General features: G+C 47.7%; 1 protein-coding gene across 13 annotated transcripts in view; it reads left to right on the top strand.

The window, feature by feature from the left end:
- LOC106591060 (uncharacterized) overlaps window positions 1-24,350 on the top strand; it is a 186,060-nt gene that overhangs the window by 117,214 nt on the left and 44,496 nt on the right. For 9 of the 13 annotated variants that reach the window (XM_082973994.1, XM_082973990.1, XM_082973985.1 and 6 more), the window contains 6 exons: window positions 424-11,367; window positions 12,454-12,531; window positions 12,806-12,937; window positions 13,389-13,532; window positions 19,167-19,374; window positions 19,716-19,785. In XM_082973994.1, the coding sequence (XP_082830120.1) occupies window positions 424-11,367; window positions 12,454-12,531; window positions 12,806-12,937; window positions 13,389-13,532; window positions 19,167-19,374; window positions 19,716-19,785 (11,576 nt within the window). The remainder of the gene's footprint in view (window positions 1-423; window positions 11,368-12,453; window positions 12,532-12,805; window positions 12,938-13,388; window positions 13,533-19,166; window positions 19,375-19,715; window positions 19,786-24,350) is intronic. The other 4 variants (XM_082973986.1, XM_082973995.1, XM_082973997.1 and 1 more) reach the window with 1 other exon arrangement.

The raw sequence follows: 24,350 nt of genomic DNA on the forward strand, positions 1-24,350 counted from the left end.
TTCTGTTGTGTTTAGACTACTTCCCTGTTGTGTTTAGACTACTTCCTGTTGTGTTTAGACAACTTCCTGTGTCATGTCTATGAATGTGCAGTCAAACACACCAATATGTATCGACAGGTTATTTCTTGCCCATATCTTTCCTCCGTCCTGTTCTATTTCTCTTCTGTTTGCTTCGCTTCTGCTGTTGCTGCCCTCCTCCCCTCCTCCCCTACCCCCCCCCCCCCCCCCTCCTCTGGAGAACTCACCACTCCTCTTCCGTCGTCAAGCTGCTTTCCCTTTTGCCTGTTTTGAACAGAAGATATACTGTGATATGTTCTGCCCTGACCACGGTTTTCCGATGTCTTCTCTTCCCCTTCACTCCATCCACCCCTTATGTTCTTTACACCTTTGGTTTGGTTTCCTCCTTTTTTCTCAAAATGGAAGACGACGAGACGGAGTCGACAGAGACTTACACGCTGCCGACCAATCAGGTGCTAGACCCAGCCATGCTGGCCAGCCCTGACCTCCTCTCAGAGGTCTCCGATATGAAACACGACCTCATCAAGATGTCCGCCATCTTGACGACAGCGCAAACTGAACACCCAAGCTCTTCGGATAGAGGAAGAGGGGGAGGAGGAAGAGGAGGAAGGACAGGGATGGAGGAGGAACCCGGGGAGCCGTTTGAGATCATGGAACAGGTGAAAGAGGATCTGGAGAAGGTTGGAGATATTTTACGAGGGGGAGATACTGGATTCACAAACAACAAAGAGAAGGTACTGCAGATGTCCAAAATGGAGGACGAGGAGTGCGTTCTTCTCTCTCAGACTAAAGCCAAAGCCATGACTCCCTCTGATGTTCAGGAGCCGGTACTACAAGAAGTTAGCATTCAGAGGAAGACTTCTTCCACAATAACCAAAGAGGTTAGAGATATGTCAGGTACGGTATCTCACCTCAGTGGAGGCATGAACCAGCACCTAGAAGAGACATCTGGCGTAACCAGTTGCCCACTGCAGGACAGCATAGTCCAGGAGAGATTAGATGAGGTCGTTCTGAAGCGGGAAGGCAAACGCCATCCTCCTGAGATCAAAAAGCCAATCAGGAAGAAGTTGAGGGACAGGGAACGTTCTGGATGCAGCAGTTCCGAGGGTGAGCTGGAAAGGATGAGCTCTGAGGAGTCCCTTGATGGAGATGTTGTTCTGGGGGAGCCGAGGCCGGGAGTGGTTCCCGGGTCTGAGCCTGTAGTGGTTCCCAGGTCTATGCCTGGAGTGGTGTCTGGGTCTGAGCCTGGAGTGGTGTCTGGGTCTGGACCTGGAGTGGTGTCTGGGTCTGGACCTGGAGTGGTGTCTGGGTCTGAGCCTGGAGTGGTGTCTGGGTCTGAGCCTGTAGTGGTGTCTGGGTCTGGACCTGGAGTGGAGCCCGGGACTGAGTTAAAACCGTCTGCAACCCTGGATTGGGATGTCGTACTGGGGGTGTCTGGGCTCGGGTCTGGGTCTGAGACTTGGTCTGGGCCTTCTGGACCAACCCCAGCCATGGAGCCCCCAGTGTCGCCCCTGGTCGTGGAAACCCCAATCGGTTCCATAAAGGACAGAGTGAGAGCTCTGCAAAAGAAGGTTGAGGAAGAGGAAGAGGGGGAGGATGGCCGTAAGCGAAAGCCTGCGCAGGCGCCAGTCCCTCAGAATACAACTTTCATCACCATCACTAAGGAGACGGGTGAGCCCCAGATGCCAGATCTTCCCAAGCTTCCCAGATCTCCGAAATCCCCCCGGTCTCAGACGGAGAGGCTGGAGGAGACAATGTCTGTCCGGGAGCTGATGAAGGCATTCCAGACTGGCCAGGATCCTTCCAAGAACAAAACGGGGCTCTTCGAACACAAAGCCATGACGTCATCCACAACCTCCACATCGGGCTCCGAGGCAGTGATCTACAGTGAGACCTACAGAGCTGAACCCAGTCCCACAGAGCATCCACCATCAGAAACTCCAACTTCCACAATCCTCTGCTCGCAGAGTGATGTCCTGGCCCTCGACTACAAAGGGGCGGATGATGAACCACACCTGATCTTAGTAAGAGACCACACTGAAGACTCTGAAATAACTCATGTTATGGTTCAGTTGCAGGAGTCAGTGACTAACATCAATAGAATACAACCAGAGGACAGAGGGATCCCTCTAGACAGGGCTCTACCAGAGGACGGAGGGATCATCCTAGACAGGGCTCTACCAGAGGACAGAGGGATCCTCCTAGACAGGGCTCTACCAGAGGACGGAGGGATCATCCTAGACAGGGCTCTACCAGAGGAAGGAGGTATCCTCCTAGACAGGGCTCTACCAGAGGATGGAGGGATTCTCCTAGACAGGGCTCTACCAGAGGACAGAGGAATCCCTCTATACAGGGCTCTACCAGAGGAAGGAGGGATCATCTTAGACAGGGCTCTACCAAAGGATGGCGGTATCCTCCTAGAAAGGGCTCAACCAGAGGATGGAGGGATCCTCCTAAACAGAGCTCTACCAGAAGATGGAGTGATCCGTCTAGACAGGGCTCTACCAGAGGACGGAGGGATTCTCCTAGACAAGGCTCTACCAGAGAACGGAGGGATCACTCTCGATAGGACTCTACCAGAGGATGGAGGGATTCTCCTAGACAGGGCTCTACCAGAGGACAGAGGGATCCTCATAGACAGGGCTCTACCGGAGGACAGAGGAATCCTCCTAGACAGGGCTCTACCAGAGGACGGAGGTATCCTCCTAGACAGGGCTCAACTAGAGGAAGGAGGGATCATCCTAGACAGGGCTCTACCAGAGGACGGAGGGATCATCCTAGACAGGGCTCAACCAGAGGACGGAGGGGTCCTCCTAGACAGGGCTCAACCAGAGGACGGAGGGGTCCTCCTAGACAGGGCTCAACCAGAGGACGGAGGGATCCTCCTAGACAGGGCTCTACCAGAAGATGGAGGGATCCCTCTAGACAGGGCTCTACCGGAGGACAGAGGAATCCTCCTAGACAGGGCTCTACCAGAGGACGGAGGGATCATCGTAGACAGGGCTCTACCAAAGGACGGAGGTATCCTCCTAGACAGGGCTCAACCAGAGGATGGAGGGATTCTCCTAGACAAGGCTCTACCAGGGGACAGAGGAATCCCTCTAGACAGTGCTCTACCAGAAAATGGAGGGTTTCTCCTAGACAGGGCTCTACGAGGGGACAGAGTGATCATCCTAGACAGGGCTCTACCAGAAGACGGAAGGATCCTCCTAGACAGGGCTCTACCAGAGGACGGAGGAATCGTCCTAGACAGGGCTCAACCAGAGGATGGAGGGATTCTCCTAGACAGGGCTCTACCAGAGGACAGAGGGATCCTCCTAGACAGGGCTCTACCGGAGGACAGAGGAATCCTCCTAGACAGGGCTCTACCAGAGGACGGAGGTATCCTCCAAGACAGGGCTCAATCAGAGGAAGGAGGGATCATCCTAGACAGGGATCTACCAGAGGACGGAGGGATCATCCTAGACAGGGCTCAACCAGAGGACGGAGGGATCCTCCTAGACAGGGCTCAACCAGAGGACAGAGGGATCCTCCTAGACAGAGCTCTACCAGAAGATGGAGGGATCCCTCTAGACAGGGCTCTACCGGAGGAGAGAGGAATCCTCCTAAACAAGGCTCTACCAGAGGACGGAGGGATCATCCTAGACAGGGCTCTACCAAAGGACGGAGGTATCCTCCTAGACAGGGCTCAACCAGAGGATGGAGGGATTCTCCTAGACAAGGCTCTACCAGGGGACAGAGGAATCAATCTAGACAGTGCTCTACCAGAAGATGGAGGGTTTCTCCTAGACAGGGCTCTACGAGGGGACAGAGGGATCATCCTAGACAGGGCTCTACCAGAAGACGGAAGGATCCTCCTAGACAGGGCTCTACCAGAGGACGGAGGAATCGTCCTAGACAGGGCTCAACCAGAGGATGGAGGGATTCTCCTAGACAGGGCTCTACCAGAGGACAGAGGGATCCTCCTAGACAGGGCTCTACCGGAGGACAGAGGAATCCTCCAAGACAGGGCTCTACCAGAGGACGGAGGAATCATCCTAGACAGGGATCTACCAGAGGATGGAAGGATCCTCCTAGACAGGTCTCTACCAGAGGATGGAGGGATCCTCCTAGACAGGGCTCCAACAGAAGACGGAGGGATCCTCCTAGACAGGGCTCTACTAGAGGACAGAGGGATCCTCATAGACAGGGCTCTACCAGAGGAAGGAGGGATCCTCCTAGACAGGGCTCTACCAGAGGACGGAGGGATCCCTCTAGACAGTGCTCTACCAGAAGATGGAGGGTTTCTCCTAGACAGGGCTCTACCAGGGGACAGAGGGATCATCCTAGACAGGGCTCTACCAGAAGACGGAAGGATCCTCCTAGACAGGGCTCTACCAGAGGATGGAGGGATCACCCTAGACAGGGCTCTACTAGAGGATGGAGGGATTCCCCTAGACAGGGCTCTACCAGAGGACGGAGGTATCCTCCTAGACAGGGCTCTACCAGAAGATGGAAGGATCCTCCTAGACAGGGCTCTACAAGAGGATGGAGGGATCATCCTAGACAGGGCTCTACCAGAGGATGGAGGTATCCTCCTAGACAGGGCTCTACCAGAGGACGGAGGGATCATCTTAGACAGGGCTCTACCAGAGGACGGAGGGATCATCCTAGACAGGGCTCTACCAGAAGATGGAGGGTTTCTCCTAGACAGGGCTCTACCAGGGGACAGAGGGATCATCCTAGACAGGGCTCTACCAGAAGACGGAAGGATCCTCCTAGACAGGGCTCTACCAGAAGATGGAGGGATCATCTTAGACAGGGCTCTACCAGAGGACGGAGGGATCATTCTAGACAGGGCTCTACCAGAAGATGGAGGGTTTCTCCTAGACAGGGCTCTACCAGGGGACAGAGGGATCATCCTAGACAGGGCTCTACCAGAAGATGGAAGGATCCTCCTAGACAGGGCTCTACCAGAGGATGGAGGGATCACCCTAGACAGGGCTCTACTAGAGGATGGAGGGATTCTCCTAGACAGGGCTCTACCAGAGGACGGAGGGATCCTCCTAGACAGGGCTCTACCAGAGGACGGAGGGATCATCTTAGACAGGGCTCTACCAGAGGACGGAGGGATCATCCTAGACAGGGCTCTACCAGAGGACGGAGGGATCCTCCTAGACAGGGCTCAAACAGAGGACGGAGGGATCCTCCTAGACAGGGCTCAACCAGAGAACGGAGGGATCCTCCTAGACAGGGCTCAACCAGAGGATGGAGGGATCCTCCTAGACAGGTCTCTACCAGAGGACGAAGGGATCCTCCTAGATAGGGCTCTACCAGAGGATGGAGGGATTCTCCTAGACGGGGCTCTACCAGAGGACGGAGGGATCCTTCTAGACAGGGCTCTACCGGAGGACGGAGGAATCGTCCTAGTCAGGGCTCTACCAAAGGACAGAGGTATCCTCCTAGACAGGGCTCTACCAGAGGATGGCGGGATCCCGCTAGACAGGGCTCTACCAGAGGACGGAGGGATCATCCTAGACAGGGCTCTACCAGAAGATGGAGGGTTTCTCCTAGACAGGGCTCTACCAGGGGACAGAGGGATCATCCTAGACAGGGCTCTACCAGAAGACGGAAGGATCCTCCTAGACAGGGCTCTACCAGAAGATGGAGGGATCATCTTAGACAGGGCTCTACCAGAGGACGGAGGGATCATTCTAGACAGGGCTCTACCAGAAGATGGAGGGTTTCTCCTAGACAGGGCTCTACCAGGGGACAGAGGGATCATCCTAGACAGGGCTCTACCAGAAGATGGAAGGATCCTCCTAGACAGGGCTCTACCAGAGGATGGAGGGATCACCCTAGACAGGGCTCTACTAGAGGATGGAGGGATTCTCCTAGACAGGGCTCTACCAGAGGACGGAGGGATCCTCCTAGACAGGGCTCTACCAGAGGACGGAGGGATCATCTTAGACAGGGCTCTACCAGAGGACGGAGGGATCATCCTAGACAGGGCTCTACCAGAGGACGGAGGGATCCTCCTAGACAGGGCTCAAACAGAGGACGGAGGGATCCTCCTAGACAGGGCTCAACCAGAGAACGGAGGGATCCTCCTAGACAGGGCTCAACCAGAGGATGGAGGGATCCTCCTAGACAGGTCTCTACCAGAGGACGAAGGGATCCTCCTAGATAGGGCTCTACCAGAGGATGGAGGGATTCTCCTAGACGGGGCTCTACCAGAGGACGGAGGGATCCTTCTAGACAGGGCTCTACCGGAGGACGGAGGAATCGTCCTAGTCAGGGCTCTACCAAAGGACAGAGGTATCCTCCTAGACAGGGCTCTACCAGAGGATGGCGGGATCCCGCTAGACAGGGCTCTACCAGAGGACGGAGGGATCATCCTAGACAGGGCTCTACCAGAGTATGGAGGTATGCTCCTAGACAGGGCTCCACCAGAGGATGGAGGGATCATCTTAGACAGGGCTCTACCAGAGGACGGAGGGATCATCCTAGACATGGATCTACCAGAGGACGGAGGGATCGTCCTAGACAGGGCTCAAACAGAGGACGGAGGGATCCTCCTAGACAGGTCTCTACCAGAGGACGGAGGGATCCTCCTAGATAGGGCTCTACCAGAGGATGGAGGGATTCTCCTAGACGGGGCTCTACCAGATGACGGAGGGATCCTTCTAGACAGATCTCTACCAGAGGATGGCGGGATCCCGCTAGACAGGGCTCTACCAGAGGACGGAGGGATCATCCTAGATAGGGCTCTACCAGAGTATGGAGGGATGCCTCTAGACAGGGCTCTACCAGAGGACGGATGGAGCAGCCCAGAGATGATGCAGCTGGAGGAGCCAGAGATGGGACTAGACAGGAGGTCTTCTATAGAGATGATGCAGCTGGAGGAACCAGAGATGGGACCAGACAGGAAGTCTTCTATAGAGATGCAGATCAGCCCGGACAGGAAACCCTCTGAGGATTTTAGCGCTGACATCAAGGCCGAGCTGGAGGACAGTCCAGAGTACCAGCTGTTCAGACAGACCTCGTTCACAGGGGACGACAACCACCCCCAGGCTGAAGCAGCTGAGGAGGAGCTCCCACCAGACCACCCGAACGACACCCCAACCTTCATGTTCAACCCCTGTATGCATGACGACAGGCGGGATGAGTTATTCACTAAGGCTGAGAACCTGGTGGGGAATGAAAGCCCTGTGAGTCTGAAGCACGAAGGTGCAGCGGACTCTCCCGGGACTAGCATAGGAACCAGGACTCCCCATTCAAGCATGGGGGAGAGTGAGAAACACGAAGGATTAGCAGACACCCCACAGATGAGCCCACTCACATTCCCCACTCAGGAGTTTGACCTGCCCACAGTTTATAAAGAGACAGAGAGAATGGATGGGATGAAAGTACTAGGAAACGTGATTCATGGTGATGAAGAAATCTTTCCGGAAACTGAAGATTTAGTTGTAGAAACCAAATCAGTGACTCCATCCCCTGTTCGGGAACCGCTGTTACAAGAAGTCATGATCCAACGGAAGACCTCCCCCAGACCGGTTACAGTGGTGAGAGATATGTCAGGGATGGAGTCACTCCTCAGGGGAGATATGGATCACTACCTAGAACAGAGACCATCACCTGTCTGTGGCGCTGAAGTGATGACAGTTCAGGAACCAATGTTACAAGAAGTCAGGATGGAAAGGAAAACCTCCCCCAGACCGGTTACAGAGGTGAGAGATATGTCAGGAATGGAGTCACTCCTCAGGGAAGATATTGATCACTACTTAGAACAGAGATGTATGGTAATCAGTGGTTCACCAAAGGATGACATCATCCAACAACAGAGTTTCAAACAGACCATCCTGACCAGGGATGACAAGCAACAATCACTTATTTTCTCCAGAAAGGAGGTGGACATGTCTATAGAAGATACAGAGACAGAAAAAGAAGACTGGTGGAAAGTGCAAGACATGGATGATGGTGGCGCTCGGGGTGCCGAATCGATAATCTTGAACCCAGTTCAGGAACCGATGTTACAAGAAGTCATGATCGAAAGGAAGATATCCCCCAGACCAGCTGTAGGAGTTAAAGATACGTCAGGCATGGAGGCACTCCTCAATGGAGATTTAGAACAGTACCTAGAAGACAGACCTGTAGATCTCAGTGGTCTACCGGAGGATGACATCGTACAAGAGAGATTTGAACAGGTTGTGATTACACGGGACAGCGAACGGGAAACCAACACGTTCTCCACTGAGCAGGCAGACCGGTCCGCAGCAGATAAAGTGACAGAACGAGATGTTGTTAATGTAGTGCAAGTAGGAGCCATGGAGGACGATGTCATCTACAGTGATAAAGACTTCATGCAGAGTTGTTCAGCTGGGGGTGAAGCATCAGAAAGTTCAGCTACTACAGTAATACGTTCAAGAGACTCAAAGAAGGTGACCTTTGACCTTCAAAGGACGTTTGATTCAGTGCTCCCCGCTCAAGCCTCTGAAGAGGACGACCAGGTCCCTGTTGAGACAAGACCCATCTTAGAGGACTGGGATGATTTAGAGATAAAACCATCGTACCACAAAACTATAGAACTTTCATACTCAAACCTAAACATGCAAGACTCAATTTCAGCAGACAGAATTGCTCCTGAATCTAGTTGGGTCGCACCAGAGCTCCATGAAAGGGATTCAGCTGATCATGGAGTGGTGCACAGCCCAGACAGTGTGGATCAGGCCCTCAGACCTGCAGACTTAGAGGTCCTCTTTCCTTTGGCCCTGGGCCACCCAGAGAGACGACTCTCCCATGGGGATTCTCTGGAGACCAGTCCTGTCATGGATGAAGGTTCCTCCAGGAAGTCCCCTGACTCTATAGAGCCAAGCTCAACCGGGGACTCCCCCTGCCTTGACTCACTGGAGAGCAGCCCCACTGAACCGAAACAAGACACAGGCTTTCAGGCGACAAAGAAGACAGCTGTTTATGAAGACTACTTCTCTCAGCTTAGAGCTTGTCTCGGTGAGGAGCACGTCAGCAACATTGAGAATGAGGATTACTCCAAACGGACCTATCAAATGGATGGTGAGTGCGAGGGTCCCCTCCCATTGAAGGGGGGAGATCCTGAGTGGCTCTCCATGCCCATAAATCTGAGCTCAAACCCTGAGGATGATATGGACGACGTGGATGCAGAGGGTAGCGAGACCGGCCAGAGACAGTTCACACCAGAGGAGGAGATGTTCAAAATGGCCGCCAAGATCAAAACCTTTGAGGAGATGGAGCAGGACGTCAAAACGAAGACAGACGGGAAACCCTCAGATGGCTCTGTGTTATCAGACTCTGAGGATTATGAAGAATGTCAGTCGATCGTTGACCTGATGGACAGGGAGGCAAAATCAACTGAGTCCAAAATCGACACCGATACACTTCAGTCTGAAATTGAAACTGTGGCTGAAATCCAACCCTCAGTCCCTGGTGCAGTAACTGAGTTGGATAGTTCAGTTGACTGTGACGCTCACCTAGCATACAGTGCCTCAGGCCATTCACCATCAGGAAGACAGGTTTCTGAGCACCTCGTATATCGTTCACTAAGCACTGAAAAAGAACACTATACCACAGAGAATATCAGTGAAAATGTCAGTGAACGTACTGAGCAGAAAGAGGAGATATATGTAATATCAGCTATGCAAGCCCACGAGGAGGAGATGGATCAGTCACAGTTGAGTGTCAGTCAGTCTGGTGAAAGTCTGTCAGTCAAACCAGAGGAGTTATGCACCAGTGATGAAAGCTTCAAGGAGGTGGAGGATGCGGATGGTAAGGCAGCCATGTTGGAAATGCATCCCAAAGACATGCCTGTTCAGGGAGAGCTGGTCCCATGGAGTGCCATGCCAGACGACAACGAGGGTGACAATGACGACGAAGCCTTCGACGCACGTGTGGAGGTGGAGGAACGAAGGATTATGGGTCTCGTGGAAGACCGCCGTACACCTGACACCACACCGGGTCGCACACCAACCGAGGGGGGCACCCCCAACCCCTTCCAGTTCCAGGAAGGGAAGTTCTTTGAGATGACCAGAGGGGGCGCTATCGACATGACAAGGAGGAGCGTTGAAGAGGAGGGCGAGGGCTTTGCCTTCTTTCACATAGGAGAACACCCAGTTGACCAGGTCATGTTCGAGGACACTGGAGATTACGCTGGCCCCAATGTTTTCAGAACAGAACAGACTGTTGCCGTTGCTGATCTACACCTCCAGGAGGTGGACCAAACCAAAGATGATTCTGACTCCTCCTTCCAGACTATACCATTACCTGAGGCTGATCAGAGGGGGAAACCAGTGGCCAAACCCAGGAGCTCCATCAAAATGGAGCCAAAAGCTGAAACGTTCCCCCTGCTAGAAGCTAAGATGGGAAGCTTCTTAGAGGTAGGTTCTCCAGACCCGACTATAGCTGACCTCCAGATGTTTACCACCGCTACTACTGTCACCCGCTCTGTGTACTCTGAACAGGTCCACCAGTCATCAGACTCATCCCTTGAGGATGAAGAAGAAGAGGAAGAGGAGCAGTGCTCTATCATTGAGATGCCCGCTGGCTATAATGACTCGGTGGCGCCCCCTAGTGTCCTACACGGGTATGACACCTCAGCAGGGTCTGAAACCTCAGTGGTGCCCCCTAGTGTCCTTCAAGGGTATGACACCTCAGTAGGGTCTGACACCTCAGTGGCACCCACTAGTGTCCTGGCAGGGTCTGACATCTCAGTGGCATCCCCTAGTGTCCTGGCAATGTCCTACACCTCAGCAGACACTGTGGCTAAGGTTGAAAGCGGTTTCAAATCAAAGATACCCATCAAAGCTGGTTCAGTGAAATCAGACCTGGGCCTTGAGCAGAAATCAACAGTGGAGGAATCTCTTGTTCAGGACCGGAGGACGAGGTCCGAGGAGGATTTTGAAGCCGGGAAGAAAATCTTAACTGACAAAGACAGCAGGAGTCACTCCGACAGCGACCATCCTACAACTAAATCCAAACCTCTCACCTCCAGACTCCCTGTCATGGGCAAACACAAACCCACAGCCCACTCCTCCTCCTCTTTCCAGCCCGACAGAGACCAGGGCTCTGACATACGAGACCCTTCCCTCCGATCCTCTCTGGATGTCGACGACATCAGTAGCAGCGGTGATCACAACAGTCCAGATTCTGTTATCTTCAAGTATGACAGACCAACGCCTCGCAGATCTGCCCCAGACACGAGGGCTTTGTCGACTCAGACACGGGTTCGAGCTTCCTCGGTGACGGGGGAGGTGTTTGAGTCGAGACCCATCTGGGAAGACTCAGTGGAGACTCAGATGCAGCGAATCTGGGCTGATCGGACCCCGGAGCTGCAGCAAGGTACCAAAAATCTGCCACTTCCTTTCCTCTCTTTCTCTGCTACTTGGAAGACCTTTCTTTGTCTTATTCAAGACCAATCATCTGTCACTTTTCTGTTGTGTGTCTTGTTTTGTCATTTTGTGCTGTGCTGTGTTGTCTTGTCCTGTGCTGTGCTGTGTTGTCTTGTCCTGTGCTGTGTTGTCTTGTCCGTGCTGTGTTGTCTTGTCCTGTGCTGTGTTGTCCTGTGCTGTGTTGTCTTGTCCTGTGCTGTGCTGTCTTGTCCTGTGCTGTGTTGTCTTGTCCTGTGCTGTGTTGTGTTGTTTCTTTTCCATATAAATGTCTGTGTCTATTGACTATTGTCTATTGACGATTGTCTAGTGTCTATTGTCTACGCATGTGTACATGAAATCTCAAGATTGACTGATCTAGATGTGTTAGGAGAAAACTCTTGGAATGCCCATCGTGATTAACTTCAGGACATCTAATAGACTACTGCATTACTGAAACTCCTTATACTAATCCCCACACTGAGTTTGGAATGCCACATTCTTTCCATTGTTTAAGTTCTAATCGACTACAAATACACTGTCATGGTGGTCCGAGTAGAGCAGGTATTGTCATCAACAGTATGGATCAGTATGAACATCAGCCCTGCTCCATACTTCACCCGTCATCAGCACCATTACCTCCACAGCCTATAACATAGAGGCCAGTTACATGACCTAGTGAAATGTATCTGTACCTTCCAAGAACCTAGAAAACATCCCATAATCAACATGATCTCTGGAGAGTTATGGCCTACGGCCCAAAATGGCACCCTATTCCCTATGGACCCTATGGTCTAAAGTAGTGCACCCTATTCCCTATGTGCCCTATGGTCTAAAGTAGTGCACCCTATTCCCTACGGTCTAAAGTAGTGCATCCCTATTCCCTATGGGCCCTATGGTCTAAAGTAGTGCACCCTATTCCCTATTGGCCCTATGGTCGAAAGTAGTGCACCCTATAAGGAATATGATGCCATTTGGGACGTAGCCATAATGTTGTTACTGTGCTGCTGTTGAGCTGTGATGACCTGTGTGTAACCTCTGGCCGTGGTGGTGTTTGTAGTGGATTGGCACGACGATGCAGACAGGAAAGAGGAGACGTTGGCTATCATTGCAGACCTGCTGGGGTTCAGCTGGACAGGTAAGTTATCCAGGTGGTGTTTACCTGGTGTAGAAGGTGTGTATGAAATAGGAGTAAAAAGCTGTGGAGAACACTGGTCAAATGTCGTCCACCATGTAGGGAATAAGGATACTGTTTAGGACGCCACCTCAGTGTGTGTGTGTGTGTGTGTGTGTGTGTGTGTGTGTGTGTGTGTGTGTGTGTGTGTGTGTGTGTGTGTGTGTGTGTGTGTGTGTGTGTGTGTGTGTGTGTGTGTGTGTGTGTGTGTGTGTGTGTGTGCCCCCGTGTGTCTCAGAGCTGGCGAGGGAGCTGGAGTTCAACGAGGATGAGATTCAGGAAGTGAGGACAGAGAACCCTAACTCCTTACAGGAGCAGAGCCACGCCCTGCTGCAGCGCTGGGCTGAGAGAGAGGGAAAACACGCCACTGGTATATCTGTCCTGATGACACCATCTGTTCTACTGGGCCTCACTGGTCTGTGTCCTACTTTTGTCCAGAGCAGTGCACTATATAGGGAATAGGGTGCCATTTTGGCACTCAGGTGTGGACTCATCCATGGAAACCATCCATCTATTTATGAATGCTAAATATATGTTACAGCCTTATTCTAAAATGGATTTAAATTGTTCGTTTTTTTTCTCCTCAATCTAAACACAATACCCCATAATGACAAAGCAAAAACAGATGTTTGCTATTTATGGATGATAAATATGTCTTCTTGAATCGATTGTCTTTTTTCTTGTCTGTTTTTTTGTTGATGGTTTAAAGCAAGATTATTTTGTTTAATGAAAAGTGCTATAGAAGTGAAAAAGGTAATGATTATTTATTATTATTATTATTAATATTAATGAACTAATATTAGGTCTTATATTTTGTCCAGCAGAGGACAGCCTGATAAAGAGGCTGACGAAGATCAACCGGATGGACATCGTCCACCTGATAGAGACCCAGATGAACAAGTCAGCGCAGGAGCAGACGTCCAGGACCTACGCAGAGATAGAGAAGACTCTGGACCAGAGTGAAGGTACATTACATTACAGAGATAGAGAAGACTCTGGACCAGAGTGAAGGTACTGGACCAGTTACATTACATTACAGAGATAGAGAAGACTCTGGACCAGTTACATTACATTACAGAGATAGAGGAGACTCTGGACCAGAGTGAAGGTACTGGACCAGTTACATTACATTACAGAGATAGAGGAGACTCTGGACCAGAGTGAAGGTACTGGACCAGTTACATTACAGAGATAGAGAAGACTCTGGACCAGTTACATTACATTACAGAGATAGAGAAGACTCTGGACCAGAGTGAAGGTACTGGACCAGTTACATTACAGAGATAGAGAAGACTCTGGACCAGAGTGAAGGTACTGGACCAGTTACATTACATTACAGAGATAGAGAAGACTCTGGACCAGAGTGAAGGTACTGGACCAGTTACATTACATTACAGAGATAGAGGAGACTCTGGACCAGAGTGAAGGTACTGGACCAGTTACATTACAGAGATAGAGAAGACTCTGGACCAGTTACATTACATTACAGAGATAGAGAAGACTCTGGACCAGAGTGAAGGTACTGGACCAGTTACATTACATTACAGAGATAGAGAAGACTCTGGACCAGGGTGAAGGTACTGGACCAGTTACATTACAGAGATAGAGGAGACTCTGGACCAGAGTGAAGGTACTGGACCAGTTACATTACATTACAGAGATAGAGAAGACTCTGGACCAGAGTGAAGGTACTGGACCAGTTACATTACATTACAGAGATAGAGAAGACTCTGGACCAGAGTGAAGGTACTGGACCAGTTACATTACATTACAGAGATAGAGAAGACTCTGGACCAGTTACATTACATTACAGAGATAGAGAAGACTCTGGACCAGAGTGAAGGCACTGGACCAGTTACATTACAGAGATAGAGGAGACCTGGACCAGAGTGAAGGTACTGGACCAGTTACATTACAGAGATAGAGAAGACTCTGGACCAGAGTGAAGGTACTGGACCAGTTACATTACATTACAGAGATAGAGAAGACTCTGGACCAGTTACATTACATTACAGAGATAGAGAAGACTCTGGACCAGAGTGAAGGTACTGGACCAGTTACATTACATTACAGAGATAGAGAAGACTCTGGACCAGAGTGAAGGTACTGGACCAGTTACATTACATTACAGAGATAGAGAAGACTCTGGACCAGTTACATTACATTACAGAGATAGAGAAGACTCTGGACCAGAGTGAAGGTACTGGACCAGTTACATTACATTACAGAGATAGAGAAGACTCTGGACCAGTTAAATTACATTACAGAGATAGAGAAGACTCTGGACCAGAGTGAAGGTACTGGACCAGTTACATTACATTACAGAGATAGAGAAGACTCTGGACCAGAGTGAAGGTACTGGACCAGTTACATTACATTACAGAGATAGAGAAGACTCTGGACCAGTTACATTACATTACAGAGATAGAGAAGACTCTGGACCAGAGTGAAGGTACTGGACCAGTTACATTACATTACAGAGATAGAGAAGACTCTGGACCAGAGTGAAGGTACTGGACCAGTTACATTACATTACAGAGATAGAGAAGACTCTGGACCAGTTACATTACATTACAGAGATAGAGAAGACTCTGGACCAGAGTGAAGGTACTGGACCAGTTACATTACAGAGATAGAGGAGACCTGGATCGTGAAAACGGCTTATTGGTTTGTTTTTGATTCGAAATAGAAATATAAAAAAATGACTTGTTTATCGTTTTTGCATATAAAACAAAAAATAACAACTTGATTTTTCGATTTTCACATCTGGGTTAGGTTAAATGTGGAATGCTTGTCATTGGTTAAGTTCACAGCCAAGATTTACTGTCCTTTCAAAGTAAGAGTTCACCCTTCTAACCCGACTGATCTATTATCTATGAATGAACTGATTAATAGCTGACCATACCGTGCCACAGTGCCAAGATAAAGTACCATTTCTGTATAAGATTTAATGTGCATTGACTTAATGAATGAACTGCTGTTACTGTAAATGGTTAGCTGTCTGATGTATCCTAGCTACCTAGCTAACCATTGGCCATCTTATTAAATGATGATATCCAGCCAAATCAACAGTATCTATTGCTAGACTAGAGATATTCCCCTAGCTATAGTTAGTCAGTGGTTGCACATCTAACTAGCCGTAATGAAGCAAGGGTGTGAATAGTACACATTTAAATATATCATTTCACTGTTTACAGCAGGTCTCCAGCTACCCAGACCTGTCTGATCAGGGTGCTGTGGGTGTGTCCAGCTTACACCTGTGCAAATCCGTGTGTGTATATAGAAATGGAATGAAACATCCAACCAATTGCTCAAGTCGTGTTATAGGTCCACCCCACAGCTGGAGGGTTGTGGGGTCCTGTCCAGAAGAAAGCCCTAGCCCCTACCTCTAGACACTTGTGGAGATATGAGAGGATTGGACAGGTGTAAGCAATACCACCAAAATTCCACCAAGAGGTTAAGGTGAATCTCTCACCATGTCACCACCCATCAATCACTCTCAGATCTCCACACGTGTCTAGACTCTGGACAGTAGGGGTTAGGGGTTATTTCTGGACAGGCCATGGGTATTATGGTAGCTCAGTCAGTCAGTCTGGCAATATCTAAACATGTTAATATGGCAGTGCAGTTAAACAATGTGATTTTACAGTTTTGTTTATGATATTTCCACACACACACTATGAGGTAGGGTCGGGACGATATCAGTATTGTAATATTTTTTCCATGGCAAAAATGAAAACACAAAGCAGACCAAACTGTTTTGTCCTTTAAAAACATGCTGTATGTAAAACATATGGTGTGCTATAGCTTGGAAAATAAATACATGTGACTCTGCATGACATCATAATGTGTTTGTTCCCAACATCAGGGCTGTTTACCAACATAATGATGTTTGTTTCCAACATAATGATGTTTGTTTCCAACATAATGATGTTTGTTTCCAACATAATGATGTTTGTTTCCATCATAATGATGTTTGTTTCCATCATAATGATGTTTGTTTCCATCATAATGATGTTTGTTTCCAACATCAGGGCTGTTTCCCAACATAATGATGTTTGTTTCCATCATAATGATGTTTGTTTCCAACATAATGATGTTTGTTTCCAACATAATGATGTTTGTTTCCAACATAATGATGTTTGTTCCCAACATCAGGGCTGTTTACCAACATAATGATGTTTGTTTTCAACATCAGGGCTGTTTCCCAACATAATGATGTTTGTTTCCAACATCAGGGCTGTTTCCAACATAATGATGTTTGTTTCCAACATCAGGGCTGTTTCCAACATAATGATGTTTGTTTCCATCATCAGGGCTGTTTACCAACATAATGATGTTTGTTTCCAACATAATGATGTTTGTTTCCATCATAATGATGTTTGTTTCCAACATCAAGGCTGTTTACCAACATAATGATGTTTGTTTCCAACATAATGATGTTTGTTTCCATCATAATGATGTTTGTTTCCAACATAATGATGTTTGTTTCCAACATAATGATGTTTGTTTCCAACATCAGGGCTGTTTACCAACATAATGATGTTTGTTTCCAACATCAGGGCTGTTTCCAACATAATGATGTTTGTTTCCATCATAATGATGTTTGTTTCCAACATAATGATGTTTGTTTCCAACATCAGGGCTGTTTCCAACATAATGATGTTTGTTTCCAACATAATGATGTTTGTTTCCAACATAATGATGTTTGTTTCCATCATAATGATGTTTGTTTCCAACATAATGATGTTTGTTTCCAACATAATGATGTTTGTTTCCAACATAATGATGTTTGTTTCCAACATAATGATGTTTGTTTCCAACATCAGGGCTGTTTACCAACATAATGATGTTTGTTTCCAACATCAGGGCTGTTTCCAACATAATGATGTTTGTTTCCAACATCAGGGCTGTTTCCAACATAATGATGTTTGTTTCCAACATCAGGGCTGTTTACCAACATAATGATGTTTGTTTCCAACATCAGGGCTGTTTACCAACATAATGATGTTTGTTTCCAACATAATGATGTTTGTTTCCAACATAATGATGTTTGTTTCCAACATCAGGGCTGTTTCCAACATCAGGGCTGTTTCCCAACATAATGATGTTTGTTTCCAACATCAGGGCTGTTTTCCATCATAATGTGTTTGTTTCCAACATCAGGGCTGTTTACCAACATAATGATGTTTGTTTCCAACATCAGGGCTGTTTCCCAACATAATGATGTTTGTTTTCAACATCAGGGCTGTTTACCAACATAATGATGTTTGTTTCCAACATCAGGGCTGTTTACCAACATAATGATGTTTGTTTCCAACATCAGGGCTGTTTCCAACATCAGGGCTGTGTTTCCAACATAATGATGTTTGTTTCCAACATCAGGGCTGTTTCCAACATAATGATGTTTGTTTCCAACATCAGGGCTGTTTCCATCATAATGATGTTTGTTTCCAACATCAGGGCTGTTTTCCAACATAATGATGTTTGTTTCCATCATAATGATGTTTGTTTCCAACATCAGGGCTGTTTCCCAACATAATGATGTTTGTTTCCATCATAATGATGTTTGTTTCCATCATAATGATGTTTGTTTCCAACATAATGATGTTTGTTTCCAACATAATGATGTTTGTTTCCATCATAATGATGTTTGTTTCCAGCATAATGATGTTTGTTTCCAACATCAGGGCTGTTTCCCAACATAATGATGTTTGTTTCCATCATAATGATGTTTGTTTCCAGCATAATGATGTTTGTTTCCAACATCAGGGCTGTTTCCCAACATAATGATGTTTGTTTCCATCATAACGATGTTTGTTTCCAGCATAATGATGTTTGTTTCCAACATCAGGGCTGTTTCCCAACATAATGATGTTTGTTTCCAACATAATGATGTTTGTTTCCAACTTCAGGGCTGTTTACCAACATAATGATGTTTGTTTCCAACATCAGGGCTCTCTTAAATCCGCTAAGTGATTTGTTTCCTTGCCACAATACTAATGAGGGATTTGTTCGACAATCAGATGAGAGCATCATGACTGGTTGTGTTCTTGCCACATTAAAAGGTCCTTTTAACCGTTAAATTACGTCTTTATTATTAGGCCCATACATTTTTTTTATGGACTTCCCCCAAATGTCACAGTGTAATTTGTACTTAGTGTAAGGGTTCATTCAGAGGGTTCTGCCAGTGATGTTGGTAGAGGACGATATAAATCTGACCATGTTTTGATCCTGAGTCTGTGTGTGTCTCTCTCTCTCTCGCTCTCTCTCTCTTTCTTTCTCTCTCTCTCTGTATGTGTTTCTCTCTCTCTTTCTGTCTCTCTCTGTGTTTCTCTCTTTCTCTCTTTGTCTGTCTGTCTGTCTGTCTGTCTGTCTGTCTGTCTGTCTGTCTGTCTGTCTGTCTGTCTGTCTGTCTGTCTGTCTGTCTGTCTGTCTGTCTGTCTGTCTGTCTGTCTGTCTGTCTGTCTGTCTGTCTGTCTGTCTCTCTCTCTCTCTCTCTCTCTCTCTCTCTCTCTCTCTCTCTCTCTCTCTCTCTATATATATATATATGTGTGTGTGTGTGTGTGTGTGTGTGTGTGTGTGTCTCTGTCTGCCAGTGTCTGTAGCCCTGTCCTCAGTGCAGGAGGACGTAGACAGCCTCAGACTGGTGAGGAGGGTGGACTCTTCCCCCAGACCGCCCCCAGCCGTCTCAGAGGAGGACCTATCAGTAGCCTCCCTCCTGGACATTCCTTCCTGGGCGGAGCCTATGGGCCACACCCACTCAGAGAGCATGCACGGACTATTGGAGGACCTGGAGATCACAACGTACGTCAGTCAGAGAATGAGCCAATCAGCTTCAAGGATGGATGAGAATATTTTTATATTTCATTTAACTGTTGACTTTAGTAAGAGAGGAGAATTCTACGGAGTTTGAGACTCATTATCAATCTGTCATTCCAGTAGATCATCAGAACTTAATATTGACAATACCTAATAGCTCCTCCAGATTAACATAATAATAACAATAGTATTAATAATAATATATAATAACTATAATGATTATAATAATTGTTTCTGTTATTATATAGTCATATAGTATGTCTCTTTGGAGTCTGCTAAAATGTAAATGTAATAATAACCCGGTGTTCATGTCATTCATGTTTTAGGGAGCTGAGCCCCAACCCGTGGGATTCGGAGGACGCGGTAACAAGGGAGTCCGCCACCGCCAGCGAGCAAGTAAGTCCCCCTCTGAACGTGATTGGAGCAGAAACATGGAGACTAGCGTCTCAGGTGTATGGCCCCCAGTACCAAACCAGAGACCAGCCTCAGGACCAGCGCAGCAGAGGTAGCAGTGGCCTGCTCCACCCTCAAGTGGGCGCCACTGGGCTTCTGCCAGCTGGTGTTGACCAAATGTCCCCACCGGGGCGAGGCGAGGTTGAGCATGAGTGCTGGCTGTCACCGGAACAGCTCAGGATATCGTCTCCCATAGTGATCAGAGACTTTGGTCTGAGTCTGTCAGAGTCTGAGCAGGCAGAGACAGACTTCAGAGAACTCTGTGTTGGGTTTAGGGAGATGCCACTGGACAGACCCTATGTCTCCACCTCATCCTCCACCTCCTCCATTACCCTGAACCCTAAAACCAAAGCCAGGTTGTCCAGAGAGGCCAGCACAGAAATCTATGACCACAGTAATTTAGCTGAGTCTGACTGTAGCAACGCGTGTTCGCCTGAGAACAGTAGCCAGGCTTGTTCACCTCAGGACTGTTGCCATGGTCCGGCAAGTCTGGCCGTGGCTGAGGAGGCTGACCAGAGAACAGTGGCTGAGGAGGCTGACCAGAGAACAGTCATCTCTGAAAAGCACATAGAAGAGATAACGGCTCGTTTCTACCAGGCCATGTATGGCTCAGACGAAATCCTGCAGGTCACTGAGATGGTCCCCAGGTCCGAAGACCGGCAAGAGAAACGGCTGGAGCTGGCAGCTCTCAGAAGGAACCAATCACAGATGGAGACACAGCTTTCGTTTATTGACGAGCCAGGAGAGGGTTGTGCCATGGCTCACTACAGCATGGTAGAGCAAACCAACGTCCAAAAGGGCATTGTTCGGCCGAAGCAAAGTCCACCAACCAGCGAGTTCACTCCGATGACACGTGACTCACCTGACAGGCACCCTAGCTTTATCACCGTCCGACCAGAACCCGATGACGTCATAGTGAGGGCAAAAACATCCTACATGTTCATGCCAGTTACCCCCCAGTCCCCTGGCCAAGACACAACACTGTATTCACATCTCACTGACTACAGACCAATGACTCCTGATTCAGAAATGGAGTCCCTGTCACCTGACTCTCTACGGGGTCTCTCGCCCATGGAAGAAGGGTTCATTAGCGTAGCTAGACTATCATCCCCTGAGTCCGTAATGTCCGTTGGCACCTACAGGGCAATTTCGCCTGACTCCCCTCTCCGCGAGTTTAGGGTAATGTCTCCAGATTCTGCCAGGGCATTCCGTGAAAGCAGGCCTCTTTCTCCCGGGTTGGATGGGTCTAGATTTTCATCCGAGGTTAAAGCCTACATTATGGAGAGTAGAGAACCCTCATATTCTCCTTCAGACATATACAAGTGTAAAAAGGATTCCTGTGATTCAGAGATAGCAGATAGCGCTCTTAGTACCCTCTCCCCTTTCCACACCGATAGCATCCAGAGTCCCATCTCCCCTTCCCACACCAATAGCATCTGGAGTCCCCTCTCTCCTTACCACCCAGATATCATCCGGAGTCCCTTCTCTCCTTACCATTCAGACAGTGTTCTGAGTTCCCTATCCCCTGTGTCCTCTGAGATGTTTTCTGATGACATATGGTCCCCGTCGCCAGAGTTGTATGAATTGGTGACTGAGAGCAGGACCCTGTCCCCGACCTCCCCAGTACCTGAGTATGGCACACCTGTACCTGATACACCTGTACCTGACACACCTGTACCTGATACACCTGTACCTGACACACCTGTACCTGACACACCTGTACCTGACACACCAGTACCTGAGACACCTGTGACATCAGCGATTGACTATGCAGATCTGTTGTTCACTGACTGTAGAGCATCCTCCCCAGAGTCTGTTACTTCGTTGGATGAGAATAGGCAGCTTTCTCCTAACTCTCCAGTACCTCAACACACACCCTCAGTGTGTGATTCAATAGATAGATCATTTTCACCCGAATCCTTTACTTCAGACCTAGACTATTCTGAGTTCTGTCTTGAGGAATTGTTTGCCGTGGAAAGACCAGATTCTCCTAATTCAATATTGTCAGAAGTAGATACAGTAGCTGAAAGAGACTTGACAAAACATAGACCACCATCACCGGGATCTGGCAGTCCAGATAGTGAAACAGAAATGGAATGGGAGTTCATCCAGTTGTCGTCCCTTCCTGAGTACAAAACTCCTTCTCCTGAGACACTCGGTTCAGACAGTGATGGAATCCTTTTATATCTTGACCATTTCTTAACTGACACGAAGCCATCTTCACCTAAATCTGATACGTTGTTGGATGATTTAAGGCCCTTCTCTCACGACCCTCCACTTCCGGAGTTTAGTTTGCCGTTAGCTGAATATAAAACGTATCAGTCTAGAAGTAGACCCTCCTCACCAGCCTCAGAAACATCAGAATTTGAGTACTCTAGTTTAAGTCATGGAGAATCATTAACTGAAAACAGATCGGAATCACCAGATCCGGGGATGTTACAAATTCCTCAGTATAGAGCTAACTTCCTTGATTATGTAGTTCCTGTGAAAAAATACTCACCGGCAGCAGAAATTGGTGAATTGAAATTCAGACCCCTGTCACCAGAATCAATAACTTCAGAAGGGGACTTTACCTTCCTTGAGCTATTGTTTTCAGAGTCTAGATCATCCTCTCCAGAGTCTGTTGCATCATTTGATGAGTACAGGCCCCTCTCTCCTGACTCTCCAGTTCCTCACTTCATGCCTCAATGTTGCGAATGTTATTTGTCTTTCACTGGAAGTAGATGTTCATCACCAGAATCAGTAGCTTCAGATATTGAATTCTCTGAATTTTGTCTTGAGGAACTGTTTGCTGAAGACAGAGCAGATTCACCTGAATCATTTATATCAGAGAGTGAATTTGTTGAGTCAGTTGAAAGAGGTCTAATAGAACTCAGACCCTTGTCACCAGATTCAGTAACTTCAGAAGGTGATTATACCTTCCTTGAGCTCTTGGTTGCAGAGTCTAGACCATCTTCACCTGATTCTATCACTTCAAATGACCAATATCGAGCTCTATCTCCTGATTCCCCAATCCCACAATTTAGACCCACAATAATTGAGTCGTCAATGTCATTCTTTAGCAGATCTTCGTCACCTATTTCAGTAAATTCAGACGTTGAAGGATCTGGCTTTTATCTTGAGGAATTTGTCAATGAAGAGAGACCATATTCTCCAGAATCTTTTGTGTCAGAGAGTGAATTCGTAGAAGCAGCTGAAGGAGGTTTGATCAAATTCAGACCCCTGTCACCAGAATCAGTAACTTCAGAAGATGGTTATACCTTCCTTGAGCTCTTGTTTGCAGAGTCTAGACCATCTTCATCTGAATCTATAACATCGTTAAATGAGTACAGGCCTCTCTCTCCAGACTCTCCTATTCCTGATTTCAGACCACATTGTTGTGATTATTATTTGCTATTCACAGAAGATAGATCTTCGTCACCACAATCAGTCACCTCAGACATTGAATTCTCTGGATTTAGCCTTGAGGAATTGATTGCTGAGGACAGAGCAGATTCTCCTGAATCGATGTATTCAGACAGTGAATTTCTGGATCAATTGGAAGCAGAACTTGTTCCAGTCTTGCATGAATCAGCTTCTCCAGTTTCTGATTCTCTCCCTCACTCTATTCAATCTGAAACATCTATTAAGAAATTCATCTCACCTGCCTTAGTCCAGTCTGAATCTGTGCACAGAGACACCAAAACAGACATGTTATCTACCACAACAATGGCAACAGAAGACTCTGTTGAGGCTAAAACCACATTGCCAGTTGTAGCTAAAACAGCATTTATACAGCTTGACTTGAGTGATGAGAAAGTTTGGTCATTATTACCAGTTGCTGTAATGATGCCAGTAAAGCAGGAGCCAGCTAATTCCCTTGTGGAGGAACATGAATACAATTTGAAACACCAAGATAAATCTGAAATCAAAACTTTACCTCCTGCGTCAGTATTTTCAGAAAGTAGTTCACAATTCAGACCTGGACATTGTGATTATTATTTGTCATACAATGGGAGTGTTTCTCCGATACCTGAATCTGTACCAACATTTGAAGATCATACACCTCTTTCTCCTGACTCACCTAATACACAATTCAGACCTGGACATTGTGATTATTATTTGTTGTACGATGTGTGTAGGTCTACATCACCTATGTCTGTAACTTCAGACCTTGAATATTGTGGTTTGTACAGACCAGATTTCGCTTCAGAGAGTGAATTTACTGTGACAGTTCAAAGTAGCCTATCTGAGTATAGACCACTCTCACCAGAATCAATAACTTCAGAAGGGGACTTTACCTTCCTTGAGCTCTTGTTTTCAGAGTCTAGATCATCCTCTCCAGAGTCTGTTGCATCATTTGATGAGTACAGGGCCCTCTCTCCTGACTCTCCAGTTCCTCACTTCATGCCTCAATGTTGCGATTGTTATTTGTCTTTCACTGGAAGTAGATGTTCATCACCAGAATCAGTAGCTTCAGATATTGAATTCTCTGAATTCTGTCTTGAGGAACTGTTTGCTGAAGACAG

The sequence above is a fragment of the Salmo salar genome, chromosome 04 (assembly GCF_965601325.2).
Source record: "Salmo salar chromosome 04, fSalSal1, whole genome shotgun sequence".
NCBI lineage: Eukaryota > Metazoa > Chordata > Actinopteri > Salmoniformes > Salmonidae > Salmo > Salmo salar.